A 19,264-nucleotide genomic window follows, 5' to 3' on the forward strand; every position below is an offset into this window, starting at 1 on the left:
ACATCCGGTGAATTGCAGAGCGCCAAATTCAAATTAAATTACTAAAAATATTAAATTTTCATGAAATCACAAGTGCAATACACCAAAACACAGCTTAACTTGTTGTTAATCCAGCCGGCGTGTCAGATTTCAAAAAGGCTTTACAGTGAAAGCAAACCATACGATTATGTGAGGACAGCTCTCAGCAGACAGAACATTACAAACAGCTAGCAGCAAAGTAGATTGGTCAAGAAAGTCAGAAAAGCAATAAAATTAATCACTTAACTTTGATGATCTTCATATGTTTGCACTCACGAGACTCCCAGTTACACAATAAATGTTCGTTTTGTTCGATAAAGATTCTCTTTATATCCAAAAACCTCCATTTGGTTGGCACGTTTTGTTCAGTAATCCACAGGCTCGTGCGGTCACAATGGGCAGACGAAATTCCAAATAGTATCCGTAAAGTTCGTAGAAACATGTCAAACGTTTTTTATCATCAATCCTCAGGTTGTTTTTACAATAAATAATCGATACTATTTCAACCGGACGGTAGCCTTTTCAATAGAAGAGAGAAAGAAAAGATCTCGCTCCCGGCGCACTGACGTGACGTGATCATTCTTTGGCTAAATCAATTAGCCTTTTAAAATGATTATCTTGAATTAGCTAACACAACGTGCCATTGGAACACAGGAGTGATGGTTGCTGATAATGGGCCTCTGTACATAAAAAAATCTGCCATTTCCAGCTACAATAGTAATTTACAACATTAACAATGTCTACACTGTATTTCTGATCAATTTGATGTTATTTTAATGGACAAAAAAATGGATTCTCTTTCAAAAACAAGGACATTTCTATGTGACCCCAAACTTTTGTTACACCATGTAGGAGCAGTATAGTGTTAGGATTTATGTTTATGCACTATAACCCGCTACCATATTGTTTGAAGATTAATATTGTTTTGTTACACACACACAAACAATACAGATGTGTAGGTGTGTAAAGACATAGAGGGACAGGCTATACAGGCTGTGGTCAATCTGGAGAGGGGAGGGGTGCATATCTCTAAGCCAACCAGGGAGGGTAGAGCACTGGACAATACCATATTAGGAACTGTTTGAGTGTAGAATCGACGGAGACACAAGACGGATCTAATCTACCCAACAACCAGATGCGGACAGAGGAGAGCACCATGGGACTTGGACAATGAGTACATTCCACAGTTCTCTGTTCTACCCTGCGCGGAGATACAGTGAATCCGTATATACAAAAATTGCATTTACCATTTATCGCATGAGTTTAATTAAAATACTTAAAGTATATTCGGTGACTCTGAATCACATTTTGTCCTGATACCAGATTTGAACTGACGCAAATCTCTATCAATAGACCTAGTCTGTTCATTATATACATCTACATGAAGTATTGTTACACCATGTAGGAGCAGTATATACCTAGTTTGTTCATTATATATATCTACATCATGTATTGTTACACCATGTAGGAGCAGTATAGACCTAGTCTGTTCATTATATATATCTACATCATGTATTGTTACACCATGTAGGAGCAGTATAGACCTACCGTAGCTAGCTACTTATTTAGATTTAGTTTGACTTAATGAAACTGTCTTAAATGTGCTGTAGTAAAAAAACAAATATTCGCACTAATCAATCAACAGATTCAGGTCTTTGTATGTATCAATATAATAATATTATTTAATTAAATCCATTTAAAATAATCTTTGTCTGAAAATAAAATATGATCATCAACTGCGTTTCCCACTCCAGTCTGCAAAAGGCGATGTGCGTCTTTCAGGCGATGCTGCTAGCGTGACGTATAATCTAGTGGACGGTTCTTCATAAACAGCTCGTCAACCACCTCCGTAGCTTGCTAGCCAACATAGCCGAAAGATTCAAGCTATTTATACGACTGCGTTGCCCACTCCAGTCAGCAGACGGAGATGTGCGTCTTTTAGGTTCAGGCGATGCTGCCAGTGTGACGTATAATCTAGTGGACGGGACGCTCCTTCAACAACAACAGCTAGTCAGACACCTCGGTAGCTTTCTAGCAAACATAGTTACAACATTCACTCTCTTTACACTGGTTTGGTGTATATTAGTCGCTGTGTATTAAACACACTTCTGTTGTATGTACTTGTTGGCCCATTTAATTATATATTTACGTTGTTTGTCAGTTAGCTAGTTTGCTAAGTTCGCTTAGAACTAAGCTAGTCGCTAATGCTAACTAGCTAACATCTCCGACCATGAGTTCACTAAGCTACTCTCCTCCTGCTAAAGAAGAGGTGGTCTGCTGGACGAAGAAAGAAACTCTCGTCAAAGAGGAGGAGGCAGAGAAGGATGGTACAATACAAAAACAAGTAGAGGATGAGGTTGTTACCGTGAAAGAAGAAGAGAAAGACGTTTCAGTGAAAGAAGATGAAGAGGCGTTCCGAGTGAAAGAGGAGGCTGTTACAGTAAAAGAAGAGGAAGAGAAAGAGGAGGATTCCGTTTTTGGGGTGAAAAAGGGGGGGGGAGATGACTGTCACATTGGAGGAGGAAGAAGAGGAGGTTGGAGATCTGTTTAATACCAGTAAGTACTGTCTCTGCAGTCGTTAGAACCAATATGCAGTAAAGGGGTTCTACACTTTAATGTTGTTCTGTAGGAATGGCTGAAGCTACACTGTAATGTGTAGAACATCAAGAGTGGACCATCAACAAAACGTTAACAATTGATCAAATGCATCCAATGACAATGCCTGAAATACTGTAGTCCTCAATATATCCTATTATATTAGCCCAATATGTAGTCTTAAAGGGGCAATCAGCAGTTGTTACATCCATTTTGGGACTTACACATTAATGATATGTACCCATCTGTTTCTTAGAGAATTCACTTATAAATGCCTCATGAGCTTAGTTCAACTGTCGTACCCCATCAGATCCCAGAATGTAAGCTTTTTTTTACTCCAATGTTTGTCAGTAAATATAAACAAACACTGTTTATCCTCAAAACATGGTTAAAACTAGAATGTTGATGTCATGGATGGTTGCATTTCTCCAGCCCCATCCCTCAACTTTTTACCAAAACGGGCAGGGAGTACGCTTTGTTATTGTTTCTACTGCTGATTGCTGCCCCCGTTACTCCTCAAGGTTCAAGGACTCTATGTTATTTTCAGAGGTAAACTGGCTCTGGCAGGTATAGTCAAATAATCCACCTAAATGTGAATCGATTCTCAATTGCGATACATTTCTAGAAAGATAAATTGCTGTAATTTTATATCACATCAAAATAATTTCACACAATACTTTCATATCACATCAAAATAGGTAACCAGTCGCGATGCCCCAAAAGTTTAACCAAATTAGTTTCTCGTCATTTCTCCTTCCGTCAGGCTTCTTTTTCTTATTTGGACTTTATATGGCGGTTGGCAACCAACTTTAAGGTGTATTACCACCATCAACTGGACTGGAGTGTGGACCTCAGTTTATCTTTTAATCACCCACGTGGGTATATACCAAGACAGTCGTGAAGAGGACACAACAAAACCTTTTCCCCCTCAGAAGACTGAAAAGATTTGGCATGGGTCCCCAGATCCTCAAAAGGTAATACAGCTGCACCATCAAGAGCATCCTGACCGGTTGCATCAACGCCTGGTATGGCAACTGCTCGGCATCTGAACGTAAGGCGCTACAGAGGGTAGTGCGAACGGCCCAGTACATAACTGTGGCCAAGCTTCCTACCATCCAGGACCTATTTAATGGGCGGTATCAGAGGAAAGCCCACAAAATTGTCAGAGACTCCAGTCACCCGAGTCATAGACTGTTTTCTCTGCTACCGCACGGCACGTGGTACCAGAGTGCCAAGTCTAGGACCCAAAGCCTCCTCAACAGCTTCTACCCTCAAGCCATAAGACTGCTGAACAATTCATAAAATCGCCACCGGACAATTTACATTGACCCCCCCCCCCCTCCTTTTTGTGCACTGCTGCTACTCGCTGGTGGTTTGTTACCTATGCATAGTCACTATGCCCCCACCTTCATGTACAGATTACCTCAACTAGCCTGTACCCCCGCACACTGACTCGGTACCGGTGCCCCCTGTATATAGCCTCCACACTGACTCGGTACCGGTGCCCCCTGTATATAGCCTCGTTATTGTTATTCTCATTGTGTTACTTTTTATTATTACTTTTAATTTTAGTCTACTTGGTAAACATTTTCTTCTTCTTGAACTGCACTGTTGGTTAAGGGCTTGTAAGTAAAGCATTTCACGGTAAAGTCTAAGGTGGTGTCTTGACGGATTTGTAAAAAACGGTTTGTCATAAAACACTATATATACAGTGGGGAGAACAAGTATTTGATACACTGCCGATTTTGCAGGTTTTCCTACTTACAAAGCATGTAGAGGTCTGTAATTTTTGTCATAGGTATACTTCAACTGTGAGAGACAGAATCTAAAACAAAAATCCAGAAAATCACATTGTATGATTTTTAAGTAATTCATTTGCACTTTCGACTCTGTCAATATTCTTATCGGCAGACTCAACAGCCTTGGTTTCTCAAATGGCTGACTCGCCTGGTTCACCAACTACTTCTCAGATAGAGTTCAGTGTGTCAAATCAGAGGTCCTGTTGTCCAGACCTCTGGCAGTCTCTATGGGGGTATCACAGGGTTCAATTCTCAGACCGACTCTTTTCTCTGTATATACCAACGATGTTGGTCTTTCTGCGGGTGATTCCTTGATCCACCTCTACGCAGACGACACTATTCTGTATATATCGGAGCCTTCTTTGGACACTGTGTTAACAAACCTCCAAACAAGCTTCAATGCCATTCAATGCAATACTAATCTCCTTATTTGGCCACCAACTGCTCTTAAACGCTAGTAAAATTAAATGCATGCTCTTCAACCGATCTTGCCTGTACCCGCCGCCTGACTAGCATCACTACTCTGGACGATTCTGAATTAGTTATTTGTTGTTGTCCACATATTCTAAGTGTCTGGTTAGACTGTAAACTCTCCTTCCAGACTCATATTAAGCATCTCCAACCCAAAATGAAATCTAGAATCGGCTTCCTATTTCGCAACAAAGCCTCCTTCAATCACGCTGCCAAATTTACCCTCGTAAAACAGACTATCATACCGATCCTTGACTTTGGCGATGTCATTTTCATAATAGCCTCCAACACTCTACTCAGCAAACTGGATGCAGTCTAGCACAGTGCCATCCGTTTTGTCACCAAAGCCCCATATACCACCCACCACTGCGACCTGTATGCTCTCGTCGGCTGGCCCTCGCTACATATTCGTCGCCAAACCCGCTGGCTCCAGGTCATCTATAAGTCTTTGCTAGGCCCCCTTAACTTGGCTCACTGGTCACCATAGCAACACCCACCCATAGCACTCGCTTCAGGAGGTATATCTCACTGGTCATCCCCAAAGCCAGCACCTCCTTTGACCACCTTTCCTTCCAGCTCTCTGCTGCCAATGACTGGAACGAATTGCAGAAGTTGGAGACTTATATCTCCCTCACTAACTTTAAGCATCAGCTATCTGAGCAGCTTTCCGATCGCTGCAGCTGTACACAGCCCCATCTGTAAATAGCCCATCCAACTGCCTACCTCATCCCCATGTTTTTATCTACTTTTTTTGCACACCAGTATGTCTACTTGCACATCATCATCTGCACATCTATCACTCCAGTGTTAATTTGCTAAATTGTAATTGCTTCACTACTATGGCCTATTTATTGCCTTTCCTCCTTACTCCATTTGCGCACACTGTATATAGATTTTTCTATTGTGTTGTTGACTGTACTTTTGTTTATCCCACATGTAACTCTGTGTTGTTTTTGTCGCACTGCTTTGCTTTATCTTGGCCAGGTCGCAGTTGTAAATGAGAACTTGTTCTCAACTGGCCACCTGGTTAAATAAAGGTGAAACAAAAAAATCGTAACTTTTTTTGACAGCACCTAAATGGATTAATGGGGTTCTTCAATAATTACACAATTCTTAATACTGTAGCAAACATTATTTTAAGCAGGACATTGAAACGAGCCTTACAATTATAATCCAAAGTAGTGTCAAATGCACTCATAAGCAATCTGGAAATGGAGGTTACTCCCCTGAGGTTTCCCCCAATCACATTCAGAATACATTGTGAAAAACTAAAATCTTTGCTAAACATTTTTGCTCCAGGCATATATACTACGTCCATAACTATCGGTTTCCTCATTAGCAGGGAGGTGTTTCTGCAATCAAATTGTGTTTATTAAACACAGAAAGGGGCCTATAGTGGAGACTAAAAGTCGTCTGGGACACTGCTTAGGATTTCAACAACTTTAACTTATTTCTAACCTACAATCATCAATTTTACTACTAATGTGAAAACAAGACAAAATATGACTATTCCTGCTCATTTTAAGACAATTGTCAAATAATTTCAATATAATATAATAATATAATAATTACGCTCTGGGCATCACCTTTTACCTCAAATGAACAAGGGATTTCTGCTGTTGTGGCCCCTTAACCATCTGTCTGACTTTGTCATTCACACAGGAGAGAGACGGGACTATCGTGGATCCTCTGGGGAGCCTCAACAACATAATGATGCTGAAGAGGCAGAGAAGAGTCTCTCCAGATCAGAACTCCTCAAGAAACACCAGCAGAGACCCTCTAAGATATCTAACTGCTGCTCTGATTGTGGGTTATATTTCTCAATACCAAGTTCACTAAAAGAACACCTGAGAACACACACAGGAGAGAAATCTTATAGCTGTGGTCAATGTGGGAAAAGTTTTGCCTCATCTAGCAATCTGACTCTACACCAGAGTATACACACAGGAGGGAAACCTTATAGCTGTGGTCAATGTGGGAAAGGTCTTGCCTCATCTAGCAATCTGACTCGACACCAGAGAATACACACAGGAGAGGAATCTTATATCTGTGTTCAATGTGGGAAGAGTTTTGATCGCTATAGCTATCTGACTAAACACCAGAGAACACACACAGGAGAGAAATATTATAGCTGTGACCAGGGAATATCAGAAAATGCATACATGAAATTAATGAATTAATGTCACAAAATGGAATGTTTTAATATTGTAGTAGGAGTATTTTAATAATGTCACAATGTAGAACCCTAATTGTTTGGCCCTTTATCAATTGATTTCAACATAATATGGATATTAGCCTCAGAGGCAAAATCCAGGCTCTGAAACAGAAGAGTACTATTTAAGAGATTTAACAAAAAGTGACTAATTAAAAAGGGTTGCGTTACACTTGAATCAAAATGTAGCTAGCTGTTTTCTACAAATTCTCCTCTAACCAGTGATGTACACATTATTCCCAGATTCCGTGTGGTTTTTGAGCTGCTAGTTTTAACAGGACGTGCAACCTCATCTCCCTCTTCTCGCACAATTGATTTCAACATGATATCGATGAGTGATGACAAATACGTGTTGTGTTCCTTTGTTTAGCGACCCCTACATTTAAATGAATCACTCCAAAATGTAGCTGACTGTCTTCTGCAGGTTGTCCTTTAACCAGTGAGGTAAAAGATATCTCCCATTTCCATGTGTTGTTTTTAGTTGTGTTAGTCAACCTGATTTCCCCCCTAATCGATATCAATGATGTATTGCTACTTGTCAAAACAACAGCATTTTCGGTGCTTGTGCAGTTAATAAGGTGCTTGTTTAAAAAAATACAAGTAATATGATTATTGTGGCAGATGTTTGTGTATATAGTACATTTTATGTTTAGGTTTTCAATTTATCACAAACTGTTTCTGCATTTGGACTATTGATTTGGACACGTTTAAACTGTGACATTGGGGATATTCCACCTAGCAAAATGTAGTTGAAAATAAGACTATGCCCGACGTACAATATAGGTTTGGTTTTAGTTGAAAGTGAAAGTTGAAAACAATTTAATTTCAACGTACTTGCAGCCTATACACATGGACGCAGTATAATAAATTGGTCTATAATCAATTTTATTAACAATTCTATATCACTCCAGTATTTATTTACAACATTCAAGTGCTAATTGTCTTTATTCCACTACTGAAGAAGCATGAATCAAATCACCTCATATTTCAAACATTCAGCCTGACAAAAGATACATGTTTTATTATTCCATGCCTCACCATTAAGTTAATTATTGCCAATACATATTAACAAAGGGGTGTACATTTGGTTTTATATTTCATATTTACAATTAATGTAACATTTAGTATTCAATGATTTATGCAACCAACTGACCATTTTTTGGTACAATTATATTGACATTGTTATCCTGCTTTTAGAATATCAGGGATCATTCTCAATTTGCCAACCCAAATGTACTAGAGCATGACATTGGGGACTGGACCCCGATCCAACAACATGCCTATCGAGTGAACCCTGAAAAGAGAGAGAAGCTGAGGTGGAAAGTTACTACAGATATTGCCGGAGTTTCCTCTTGAAACCAGACATGTCCGTGGTAAGGACAACTTGGTTGCTGATTGTCTCAAGGGTGAGCAGTTGACAATATTTGCGTTTAGCCAGTGCGTTGTCATGGATCACAATTTATTTTGACGGCACGATTTTCCTGTATGTGCCTGAGTCGAAATTAACTTTCATACAGCCACAAGGGGTGAGAAATTGCACCAATATCAGTGGACAATTTGCACTAATGTAAATAAACATAGATGATGGAACATATTCCCTTTTGCTGACGTGATGAACCGCTAAGGGGACATAAATATTTACCATCTAAACCATATGTGACCTCTCACCTCTCTGGCTTTAGAAGTGTTCTTCCTAACCAGTCCCTCAACAGCTCTCTGACTGAGCTCCACCCTCATTGGGTCTTCAGAGGAGAGGAAGGCTGAGGAGGGATGGAAGGATGAATGGATCAGTCAATAAAGTGTAGAGCTGGGGCCTGTTGCACAAAAGTAGAATTAAGACATCCGGGATAAATGACTCAGCTGAGCTCAATGAAGCCAAAACATGTGCGTCCAGGCTTAATTGGTTGCACAAAGACCAAGCCAGGATGAGCAGACACGGATTCATTAAGCCAGGTGAAACCAATCCTGGATAGGTGCGCGCTCACGGCTCACTCAAATAGACCCCGCCACAGATCACAGATTAACTGATTTACCATGGCAACTAGAGCCGCGTACTTTTCCCCGTCGGAAGCACAAATCCTCATGGAGGCATACGAGGAGGTAAAAGATATAATTAAGAAGAAAGGCAACACCGCCACAGTGATAAAGCAAAGAGAAAAAGCGTGGCAAAGTATTGCAGACCGCCTGAATGCGTAAGTAGTGCACAATTACACAGTCACCGCTCCGCTGAAACATCACAATTACAATTCAAATATTTAATTCACATCTCCAAAAATGCAGTTGTACTGTAATTATGAAACGGTTAAATTTTTAATTGAAATGCACTGCAGATATGAGTGAAATTGTGTAAAGTAACTCCATCACACTGTATAAAGCTATGATAAATTTTTTGATATTTTTACTGAAAACAAGACAAAAATACCAAGTAATTTTTTGCAGTGTGTGTGTGTGTGTGTGTGTGTGTGTGTGTGTGTGTGTGTGTAGATTAAACATGAACGGGCCAAAACGGACATGGCAGCAGGTCAAAATCAAATACAAGAACATTCTGCAGAATGGTATGGTCCCTGACTAATATTTAACAAAGCACAAGCATATATTGTACCCAGAAGGTGCCTGCTCACACATTGTCTGTACTGTTTTAGCAGTGAAAAAGAATACCCACAGACAAGGCACGGGTGGTGGGTCACCAAAGGCTGACCTTACCCCAGCAGAGGACATGGCCTTGGAGCTAAATAAAGGCAGGCCCATCTTAGAAGGGATCCCTGGGGGGAAAGAGACGAGCATAGGTTCCTCCCAAGATGCCACCCGCTTCATTCAAGGTATGTCCTTCCATCTCTACATGGGATACAACCACATTCATATTGAATCAATTTGGACTGTCTGACTTTGGTTTACCTATTGCCTTGCAGTGTCTGGCAGCACTGTGTTCCTGTTAGAGCCACCAGCACAAGCACCAGACGATGCTGATCCAGTGAGTACTCCATCAAAGGCATACTGTAGGCCTGGCATGTCTTGTCTACTAGCTTCAATATGAATCCGATTTAAATGTGATAGGGTGAAGGCCCCAGTGCAGCAGCAACAGCACACGATGGAGACGATGATGAGGAGGAGACCATCTCTCTGGATTCCAGAAGGCATGAGGTATCATGTTAAGACTGTGAAAGTACTATTTACTCTACAATGGTGAGGAGTCCTCATCAAAATCAAAAAATCTAATTTCTTTTACAGGACCCAGATGCTATACAGTGGGAAAACCAGCCTGGCAACATAGTGCGTATTAATAAAAGGACACCACATCCTGCCAAATTCCAGCTGCGCTAATTGTATTGTGTTCACAGAGCTCACAAGCTATCAGAAAGTTGTATGGCAACCACCTCCGGCGCCAAATAGAACTGGCAGACATAGACATTCAGTACAAGAAGAAAAAAATGGAAAATCTTGCACTGGAGTCCGAAATAAAAAAGAGGACAATTAGGAAACTGGACCTTGAAATAAAAAAACTTGAGAGGGAGGTGAGATATGCCTTCAATGTACACTGTATGCTAACTGTAACACAAATGTATTAATCATTATTTTTCTTTCCTCCCCCAGCTCCAAGAAGATGACACAGCTCAAAATAAAAATTAGGTATATTCTCGTAAAGTCAAGTGAGCCATGACATATGAGCTCTTATTGTGAGCACACAGGACGGTGGCATCTTTCTAAGGTTTTTTTTATTTTCCCAGCAATCAGTACAACCAAGTCATCGTTATAAGGCATCGCCCTCTTTTGCCCACCCCCCCAGCACCAGGTGTGGCCACTAGCCTATATGAAGGCCCAAAATTGTGTGTTCCTTTCTGCTCTGACAATGGCATGCCCATTCGTGCGAGATGTGGTGGATGAAGAAGCACTTGTGCTGAGGAGAGCCTTCAGGCGAGAAAGGGTCTTCAGGGACCGGTTGGACCCACTGGCCTTCCCTGATGACCATCTATATGAAAGATACAGGTTTTCTGCAGATGGCATCTGTTACGCACGCCTCTGAGAAGAGGGAACGCAACTCCCTGCTACAACTCAACTCTCTGAAGTGCAAGAGGTATGGACTGTAGGTGCGAGTAAGGATGACACAAAAGCAGAATTTACCGTTTACTAGAATTTATTTTCTTACACGGTAATATGGGGAAAAGGGGTTGGACGGAACCAAAGCAAAGAAAGTAAATATCAAAGTTCCCCCTCTCCTATCTAACCTGCCTACCCACCTAACTTACCTAACTTAGCACCACTTGGTGCCCTAACCAAAATACAGGGGGTGGTCCGCCCAGGTCTTACCTAGTGTGCCTAGACAGTAAATATACTACGGGTATATGTATGCCCGCGGGCCTCTTGCCTAAGCACTCCCAAAGTGCCTTCTCCTTCCCCCCTGGGAACAAACGAAACAGAGTAATTATTAACGATTTCACAAACACTCACAAACACAGGACATAGAAAAACTGCTACCAACAACAACAGAACTGCTACCAACAACAACAGTACATACCACACTTTCTGATACACAACCAACACTATATCACAATCTAATTTTTCTCTCTCTGATCTCCAAATCTCTTCTCTCTCTGATCTCCAAATCTCTCCTCTCTCTTCTCCTTTGGGCAGAACACTGGCTTTTATCTTCAGGTGGCAATGGTGATTAGAGTCAGCTGCTTCTTGACGAGGGGGCGGGGTCAACTCCAATCACCAATTAGCCTGGGGTTGACCAATCAGCTGGTTGGGGAGTACTTCAGGAAGCCATCTCCTGAAACACACACTCAAATACAAAACAGAACACAGAAACTGGGGAACGTAACAGCATCAGGTATCTATGCAGACTACTGGGTCCCAGGATTAAGCACCGCACTGTACGGAGCCATGCACTGAGTGTGGAGCAAATGGTTTGTGTGGCCTTGCGCTTTTTTGCTAGTGGAGCCTTCCTGTACTCAGTGGGGGATGCAGAACAGCTGAACAAGGCCACAATTTGCCGCACAATAAGGATTGTGTGTCTGGCTATCAAAGCATTAGCAGATGTCTTCATCTCCTTCCCTGGCCACAGAAGACTCTGTGACATCAAAGAGGAGTTCTATAGGATTGCAGGTAAGAGGATCTACAAATTACAGGACAACTGTTAACACATAGTAGGATACTCATTACTTTGTGTGACAGGTTTCCCCAATGTCATTGGTGCAGTGGACTGCACACACATAAGGATAAAAGCCCCCTCAGGTGCCCATGAGGCCGATTTTGTGAATAGGAAATCCTTTCACAGCATTAATGTTCAGGTGAACATAACTTTTTGATATTGTCCATTGACGAACACTCTGCATTGCCAGTGATGTGCATTGATTGGTGTAATATTCCTCATCTTATGATTTCAGATGGTCTGCAATGCTGACTGTGATCAGCGATGTTGTGGCAAAATGGCCTGGCTCAGTCCATGACTCCAGAATCTTTCGGGCCTCTGAAATCTATCAGTGCCTATCACAAGGTAAGCCACACAACCCCTATTTATAACCATCATGGCTGTGTCAAGAATATCACTGTGTTTATGAGGTAGTAATGATGAGATTTTGTGTTGACAGGTGAATTCTCTGGTGTGTTGCTGGGAGACAGGGGGTATGGCTGCCAGCCTTTTCTCCTGACACCTTTCACAGACCCCCAGGAAGCACAGCAGGCCTACAACCATGCCCATGCCAGGACCAGGGCCAGAGTTGAAATGACCTTTGGCCTCCTGAAGGCACGCTTTCACTGCCTTCACAAATTAAGGGTCAGCCCTGTTAGGGCATGTGATATTACTGTGGCTTGTGCTGTCCTCCACAATGTGGCCTGCCTGAGGAAGGAGAGGGCCCCCAGAGTGCCACCAGCCATGGACTGGGACAATCCGGCAATCTTCCCTGATGACGACAGTGGTCGGCTGCTGAGGGACCAATATGTGTTGAATTATTTTAGTTAGTATGTGTGCTTTCAATTTTGGTTAAATATGTCCTGCGGTGGCAGAGGAATTTGGTTTTTTTTGGGTTCGTTTTTTTACGAATTTGGCCTCTTATGATGTTTGTGCGGTATACTGTGTGTAATACAAGGCTGCAGGGAGGCTACTGCATCCATTCATTTGTCTGTTCAGTTGATGTGCATGGATTTGTCCTGCATTTATTTTAGTGTGCAGACATGCAGGGTGTGTTATATACAGACCTTTGAATGTGTATGTATCATTTTGTATAATATGCTTGGATTCTGTGCTTTCCATCTTGTAGAGTCACTGTGACTTCAGTTTCGAAAGGAGCTGATGGTTTACCTGCTTTGTTTTGTCCTTATTCAATAAAGGAACATAATGTTATACATTGTGTTTTTATATTCATATGGAATGTGTATTTGTTTATATGACAGAGTACTAGGGCCACACTGAAGAAAAAGGATAAAGTCATAAATTTATGAGGCTGATTCTTTCTGCAGAAAAGCTACATATTGTTTTTACAGTTTTGATACTTATGACAATGTGATACTTAATATTCTGGCACATCAGCATGTCTTTGTTTATGAAACCATACTGAAGTACAATTTCACGAAATGCCCCACATCTGTCATTTTAACAACTGTCCTCCTTTAAAACAACTGGTTACAATATTATTACTTGTGTTTTTTTCCCCTCTGTGGACCTAATATTCTATCATTTTATATATAGCCTTATAGTCTATGGGAAACTGCCAATTATCTAATGATAGCAACATCATCTAAAAATTATTTTTTTATCCAAAATCATTGAAATTAATGATCACAAACGTTTAAATAATGACAGTGGGTCTAGTTATATGTGATAACAATGTATAGTGAGCAGTGAAATAACTATTGGTTTCCATTTGTGGTGACTGCTGACTGACATTAGGGATGAGATTAAATAGATCCTGGAATTTAGCCTGGTCTGGAGCAGGCTAGCTCCACAGAATAAATCTCCATGGTAATTTATACCATAACATATCCTCCTGCCCCCTATCCATCTTTAGTGCAACCGGATTACGGATCAATTGAGCCAGGATCACCAAGATATCCTGGCTTTATCCCTTATCCTAGTTTTGTGCAACAGGCCCCTGCTGTCTGACAAAATCACTATTTTAGTAGTTCATTAAAGTATATTGATTTATTTAGGGGGGGGCTAATTAATATTTTAGGCGTAGCGGCGTATGAAAATAAAATAAACATTTTACTCAACTGTGTTACCCACTCCAGTCAGCAGATGACGGTGTGAGACTTTAAGGCAATGCTGCTAGTGTGACGTATAATCTAGTGGACGGAACGTTTCTTTCAACAGCAGCAACAGTTAGTCAGCCACCTCGGTAGCTTGCTAGCCAAAATAGACGAACCAATAAAGCTCTTTAGATGCTTTAGTGTATATTAGCCACTGTGTTTTAAACCCACTTCTGTCATCTAGTTAGTTATCCGATTTAATTTTATATTTACGGTGTTGTTATTAGTCAGCTAGCGGACGGGTTAAGTTAGCATTAGCTTAGCTAGCTAACATCTCCGACCATGAGCTCACTAAGCTACTCTCCTCCTGCTAAAGAAGAGGAGATCTGCTGAACAGAGAAAGAAGCTCTTGTGAAAGAGGAGGACGAAGAGAAGGATATCACAGTAAAACAAGAAGTAGAGGGTGAGGCCGTTACTGTGGAAGAAGAAAAAGACGCGTTCTGAGTGAAAGAGGAGGAGGATGTTACAGTAAAAGGAGAGGAGGATGCAGTTTATGGAGTGAAATAGGAGATGACTGTTACATCGAAAAAGGAGGAGGAAGAAACTGGATATCTGGGCCCGGTTTCCCAAACGCATCTTAAGGCATCCAATGGATGGTTTTGAGAAACCGTTCCCTGATTAACACTAGTAAGTACTGTCTTAAAAACAGAGGCACAAACTCTGCAGTTGTTGAACTGATGTGTGGTGTTAAAGCAGAAATCTGCAATTGCTACATCCATATTGTGACTTTCAAATTATTTATTTATAGCCATTGATTCTTGAAGAATATAACACATGCCTCATGAGCTTAGTTCAACTGTTGTACCCCATCAGTACCCCAAATAAGCTTTTTTTACTCTAATGTTTAGAAACAATGTAGATCAACACTGTCAACAGCCTCAACATGGTTAAAACTATAATGCTGACATCATGGATGGTCAGTCTTTGCATCCATAGGTCTGTCTATGAATTTTGAAAGTAGTTACATTTCTCCAACCGCATGATCATCTTATTACCAAAACAGTGGTGTAATGACTGGGTTGTGTGTTTTTTTTAACAGCAACAAATTGGCTGCCCAGAGACTTGGTTTGGTTAACAGCTGAGGGATGGGGGAAGGAGAAGTGTAACCGCTCTCAAATTCATAGAGAAAGCTATTGTAGCAACCGTAACCCAACACCTAGCGCCCTCGTCAAGAAGTTCCAAAATCTTGGCGTAACAGTTACAAGGTGCTGGCTTGACAGTCGCTGGACCCAGGTTTGAGTTCAGCTCAGGGCTACCCCCTGAATTCACTACACTATGAATACAACAACTGGCCATCCATAAGGTCAAAATTATCGTTTTAAACAGATTTTGAGGCTGTATAATATATTCACTGGTGGGCCGTCAGGGCCTGCAAGGCCTTCTCTGCTGGCCTTAACATCATCAGAATATAATTTTTTTTTAAATATATTTCCACACAGATATGTATTAAATTATTCCTCAGAGTAAGAGTTATACTCTTCATTTCATAGCTTTCCTCTTGGTTGCACTGCTTCCAGCCCCAGGTTGAGATTTGAAGGGCTGGTCTTTATGTTAGATCTTTTATCCAATCATAGCCATCATGCGTTGCCAGGGGTCTAAAATCTGCCCTCAGGCCTTCAGAATCAACAGTGCGGGCGCTTGTAGCTTAAAGTGAATGGAAATGAAAATTTAGTGTCAACCAATCAGCTTTAGAGTTGGCTATTGTACGCCTGCTGGCTGGCTCCAGTGTTACACAGGAGCCAGCTAGCAGGCGTAGTGCGTGCACGTCTTTTGATTGGATTACCAATATTGAGAGGCAGGTCCTATGGGCAGGTCTATGCAGAACCTCAGAACTAGGAAACTGAATTTGATAAACGAATTAATTTGCATACTACTAAGCTGTTTTTTCAACCCACAATGGCGGAAGGAGGAGAAGATATCGATTTGGTCGAGGATATAATTATAACGCCATTCTCAAGATGAACTTTTCAAGAAAAATTTGACATTGTAAGGAGAGGTCGCCCGACGCCGACGCTACAAAGCCTGTCACAGGAACGAACCCCACGAAAGGGGTTCGTTCGCCACTTTCAAAGTTCCAACTACGAGCGCTATCAATGGCTCACAGGCTCCGAGAAGCACTGCAAACTGTACTGCTGGGAATGCCTATTATTTGCAAGTGATCGATTTGGTGTTTGGAGCCACACTGGCTTTGCAAACTTGAGTTGTCTAACCAAGGCAGCAACGAGACACCAAAGTACGGCTGGGCACTTACAAGCAATGGTGCTTTTGAAAACATTTGGGGACACCCGAGTGGATCTACAGCTCAAAGAAAAAAGCGTGCTGGGCAACGGAGCTGCACAATGAAAAGGTGAAGAAAAATAGGGAAATATTGAAAAGACTCATTGATTGTGTCATGTTTTGGGGTAAACAGGAACTTTCATTTAGGGGACACAAAGAAAGTGCTGACTCCACAAACAAAGGGAACTACGTGGAGCTTCTTTCTTTTCTTTCTGAAAGCAACACAGATTTACAATACCACCTGTCCACTAACAAAGTGTTCATTGGGACGTCAGGCAAAATACAAAATGACCTAATTTATGCTATTGCTGAAGTGATGGGAGAAGAGATCAAAATGGAGATTAAAAAAGCTCCCTTTGTTGCTGTTATGGTGGACGAGACAACAGATGTGGGAAATGCAGCACAGCTCTCACTCGTCCTGCGTTATGTGACGGACACAGGAGTCAAGGAGCGATTTATCCGATTTGAAGATGTGACAAGCGGCAAGCGAGCTGATGACATTGCCACTCTTATTTTCCGTTTCCTTGAGGAAAATGAATGTAGTCTGGATAAAGTTGTGGCACAGTGTTTTGAAGGCGCAGCAGTCATGGCATCTGGACTCAATGGGGTGCAGGCCAAAGTTAAGGAGAGGGCACCGATGGCCTTATTCATTCACTGCTATGCACATCGACTAAATTTAGTACTGACTCAAGGAGCCTCAAAGCTTAAAGAATGCAAGGTCTTCTTTGCCAACCTCAATGGCCTTGCAGCATTTTTCTCACGATCCCCTAAGCCAGGGGTGTCAAACTCATTCCACGGAGGGCCTAGTGTCTGCAGGTTTTTGGTTTTTCCTTTCAATAAAGCCCTAGACAACCAGGTGTGGGGAGTTCCTAACTAATTAGGGATGTTAATTCATCAATGAGGTACAAGGGAGGAGCGAAAACCCGCAGACACTCGGCCCCCCGTGGAATGAGTTTGACACCTGTGCCCTAAGCGCACGCAACTGCTGGATGACATCTGCAAGCGTCGTCTTCCTAAGGTTGCACCAACGAGGTGGCAATATACATTTAGATTGGTCAATGCAGTCTTTGAAAAGAGAGTTGCCCTAAAGGAGCTGTTTAACCACTTACTGGAACATCATGATGACCATGACGGGGATACTGTGCTTATGGCTGATGGATTTAATGCACGTTTGGATGATTTTGAGTTTTGTTTTTTGCTTGAAACATTCAATGGGATTTTTAATTATTCGGATGTGCTTTTTGGAATTCTACAGAAACAAACTTTGGATGTACAATTCAATTCACAAGTAAATACTAGCATCTAAATATCATTAAATCACAAGTCCAAGACACCAGATGAAAGATACACATCTTGTGAATCCAGCCATCATTTCTGATTTTTAAAATGTTTTACAGGGAAGACACAATATGTAAATCTATTAGCTAACCACGATAGCAAAAGACACAACTTTTTTTCCCACCATTTTTTTCCTGCATAGGTAGCTATCACAATTTCGACCAAATTAAGATATAAATAGCCACTAACCAAGAAACAACTTCATTAGATGACAGTCTGATAACATATTTATTGTATAGCATATGTTTTGTTAGAAAAATTTGCATATTTCAGGTATAAATCATAGTTTACCATTGCAGCCACCATCACAACTCTCACCAAAGCGACTAGAATAACTACAGAGACCAACGTGAATTACCTAAATACTCATCATAAAACATTTATGAAAAACACACAGCGTACAGCAAATGAAAGACAAAGATCTTGTGAATCCAGCCAATATTTCAGATTTTTTAAGTGTTTTACAGCGAAAACACAATATAGCATTATATTAGCTTACTACAATAGCCAACCACACAACAGCATTGATTCAAGCCAACAATACCGATAACGAATAAACCAGCAAAAGATATTTGTTTTTTCACTAACCTTCTCAAACTTCTTCAGATGACAGTCCTATAACATCATATTACACAATACATATAGAGTTTGTTCGAAAATGTGCATATTTAGCGGCACAAATCGTGGTTATACAATGAGAATAGTAGCCAAGCTGCCAACAATATGTCGGGAGAAATCTTAGGAGAGGCACCTAATCTAATCAGTAACTAATCATAAACTTGACTAAAAAATACAGGTTGGACAGCAAATGAAAGATACATTAGTTCTTAATGCAATCGCTGTGTTAGATTTGTAAAATTAACATTACTACGACATACAGCGTGCGTTAAAGCGAGACCGCACCGAAATTAATGGCGGAATATGAGTTTTACATTTTTCAACAGAACAACGAATTAACATCATAAATAGTTCTTACTTTTTGATGAGCTCCCATCAGAATCTTGGACAAGTTGTCCTCTGTCCAAAAGAATCGTTGCTCGGTTGTAGATTGTCGCCTTCAACTTTGGAATTAGCAGTAAACATTAGCCATGTGGCCCAGACGTGCCCAACTCACTAGAACGCAGCACAAATAAATACCCGAAAATTGCAATATACTGATATAAACTGATATAACTCGGTTTAAAATAACAACATTATGATGTCTTTAACACCTATATCGAATAAAATCAGAGCCGGATATATCAAAGGGCTATAACGGGAGCTTTCTAGAACGCCATCCTGAGGTCTGTCTTGCGTCATGGCGAACGAA

General features: G+C 41.1%; 2 protein-coding genes across 2 annotated transcripts; both read left to right on the top strand.

The window, feature by feature from the left end:
* Positions 1–1,849: 1,849 nt before the first annotated feature.
* Positions 1,850–7,990, top strand: LOC129824907 (zinc finger protein with KRAB and SCAN domains 1-like). The gene is made up of 2 exons (XM_055884467.1): positions 1,850–2,574; positions 6,546–7,990. The coding sequence occupies exons 1-2, from the start codon at positions 2,520–2,522 to the stop codon at positions 7,061–7,063; spliced, it is 573 nt and encodes a 190-aa protein (XP_055740442.1). The 5' UTR covers positions 1,850–2,519; the 3' UTR covers positions 7,064–7,990.
* A 4,434-nt stretch (positions 7,991–12,424) lies between these two features.
* On the top strand, positions 12,425–13,435 carry LOC129825693 (putative nuclease HARBI1). Its single transcript, XM_055885878.1, has 2 exons — positions 12,425–12,589; positions 12,684–13,435. The coding sequence occupies exons 1-2, from the start codon at positions 12,490–12,492 to the stop codon at positions 13,052–13,054; spliced, it is 471 nt and encodes a 156-aa protein (XP_055741853.1). The 5' UTR covers positions 12,425–12,489; the 3' UTR covers positions 13,055–13,435.
* Positions 13,436–19,264: the final 5,829 nt, after the last annotated feature.

Source organism: Salvelinus fontinalis, chromosome 27 (assembly GCF_029448725.1).
Source record: "Salvelinus fontinalis isolate EN_2023a chromosome 27, ASM2944872v1, whole genome shotgun sequence".
In the NCBI taxonomy this organism is placed as follows: Eukaryota; Metazoa; Chordata; class Actinopteri; order Salmoniformes; family Salmonidae; genus Salvelinus; species Salvelinus fontinalis.

Bases quoted from the DNA above. Each gene is read 5' to 3' on its own strand.
- LOC129824907 (XM_055884467.1), top strand. From the start codon at position 2,520: ATGACTGTCACATTGGAGGAGGAAGAAGAGGAGGTTGGAGATCTGTTT. The intron at 2,575-6,545 runs GTAAGTACTGTC...TCATTCACACAG, and splicing joins TGGAGATCTGTTTAATACCA to GAGAGAGACGGGACTATCGT.
- LOC129825693 (XM_055885878.1), top strand. From the start codon at position 12,490: ATGCTGACTGTGATCAGCGATGTTGTGGCAAAATGGCCTGGCTCAGTC. The intron at 12,590-12,683 runs GTAAGCCACACA...TTGTGTTGACAG, and splicing joins CTATCAGTGCCTATCACAAG to GTGAATTCTCTGGTGTGTTG.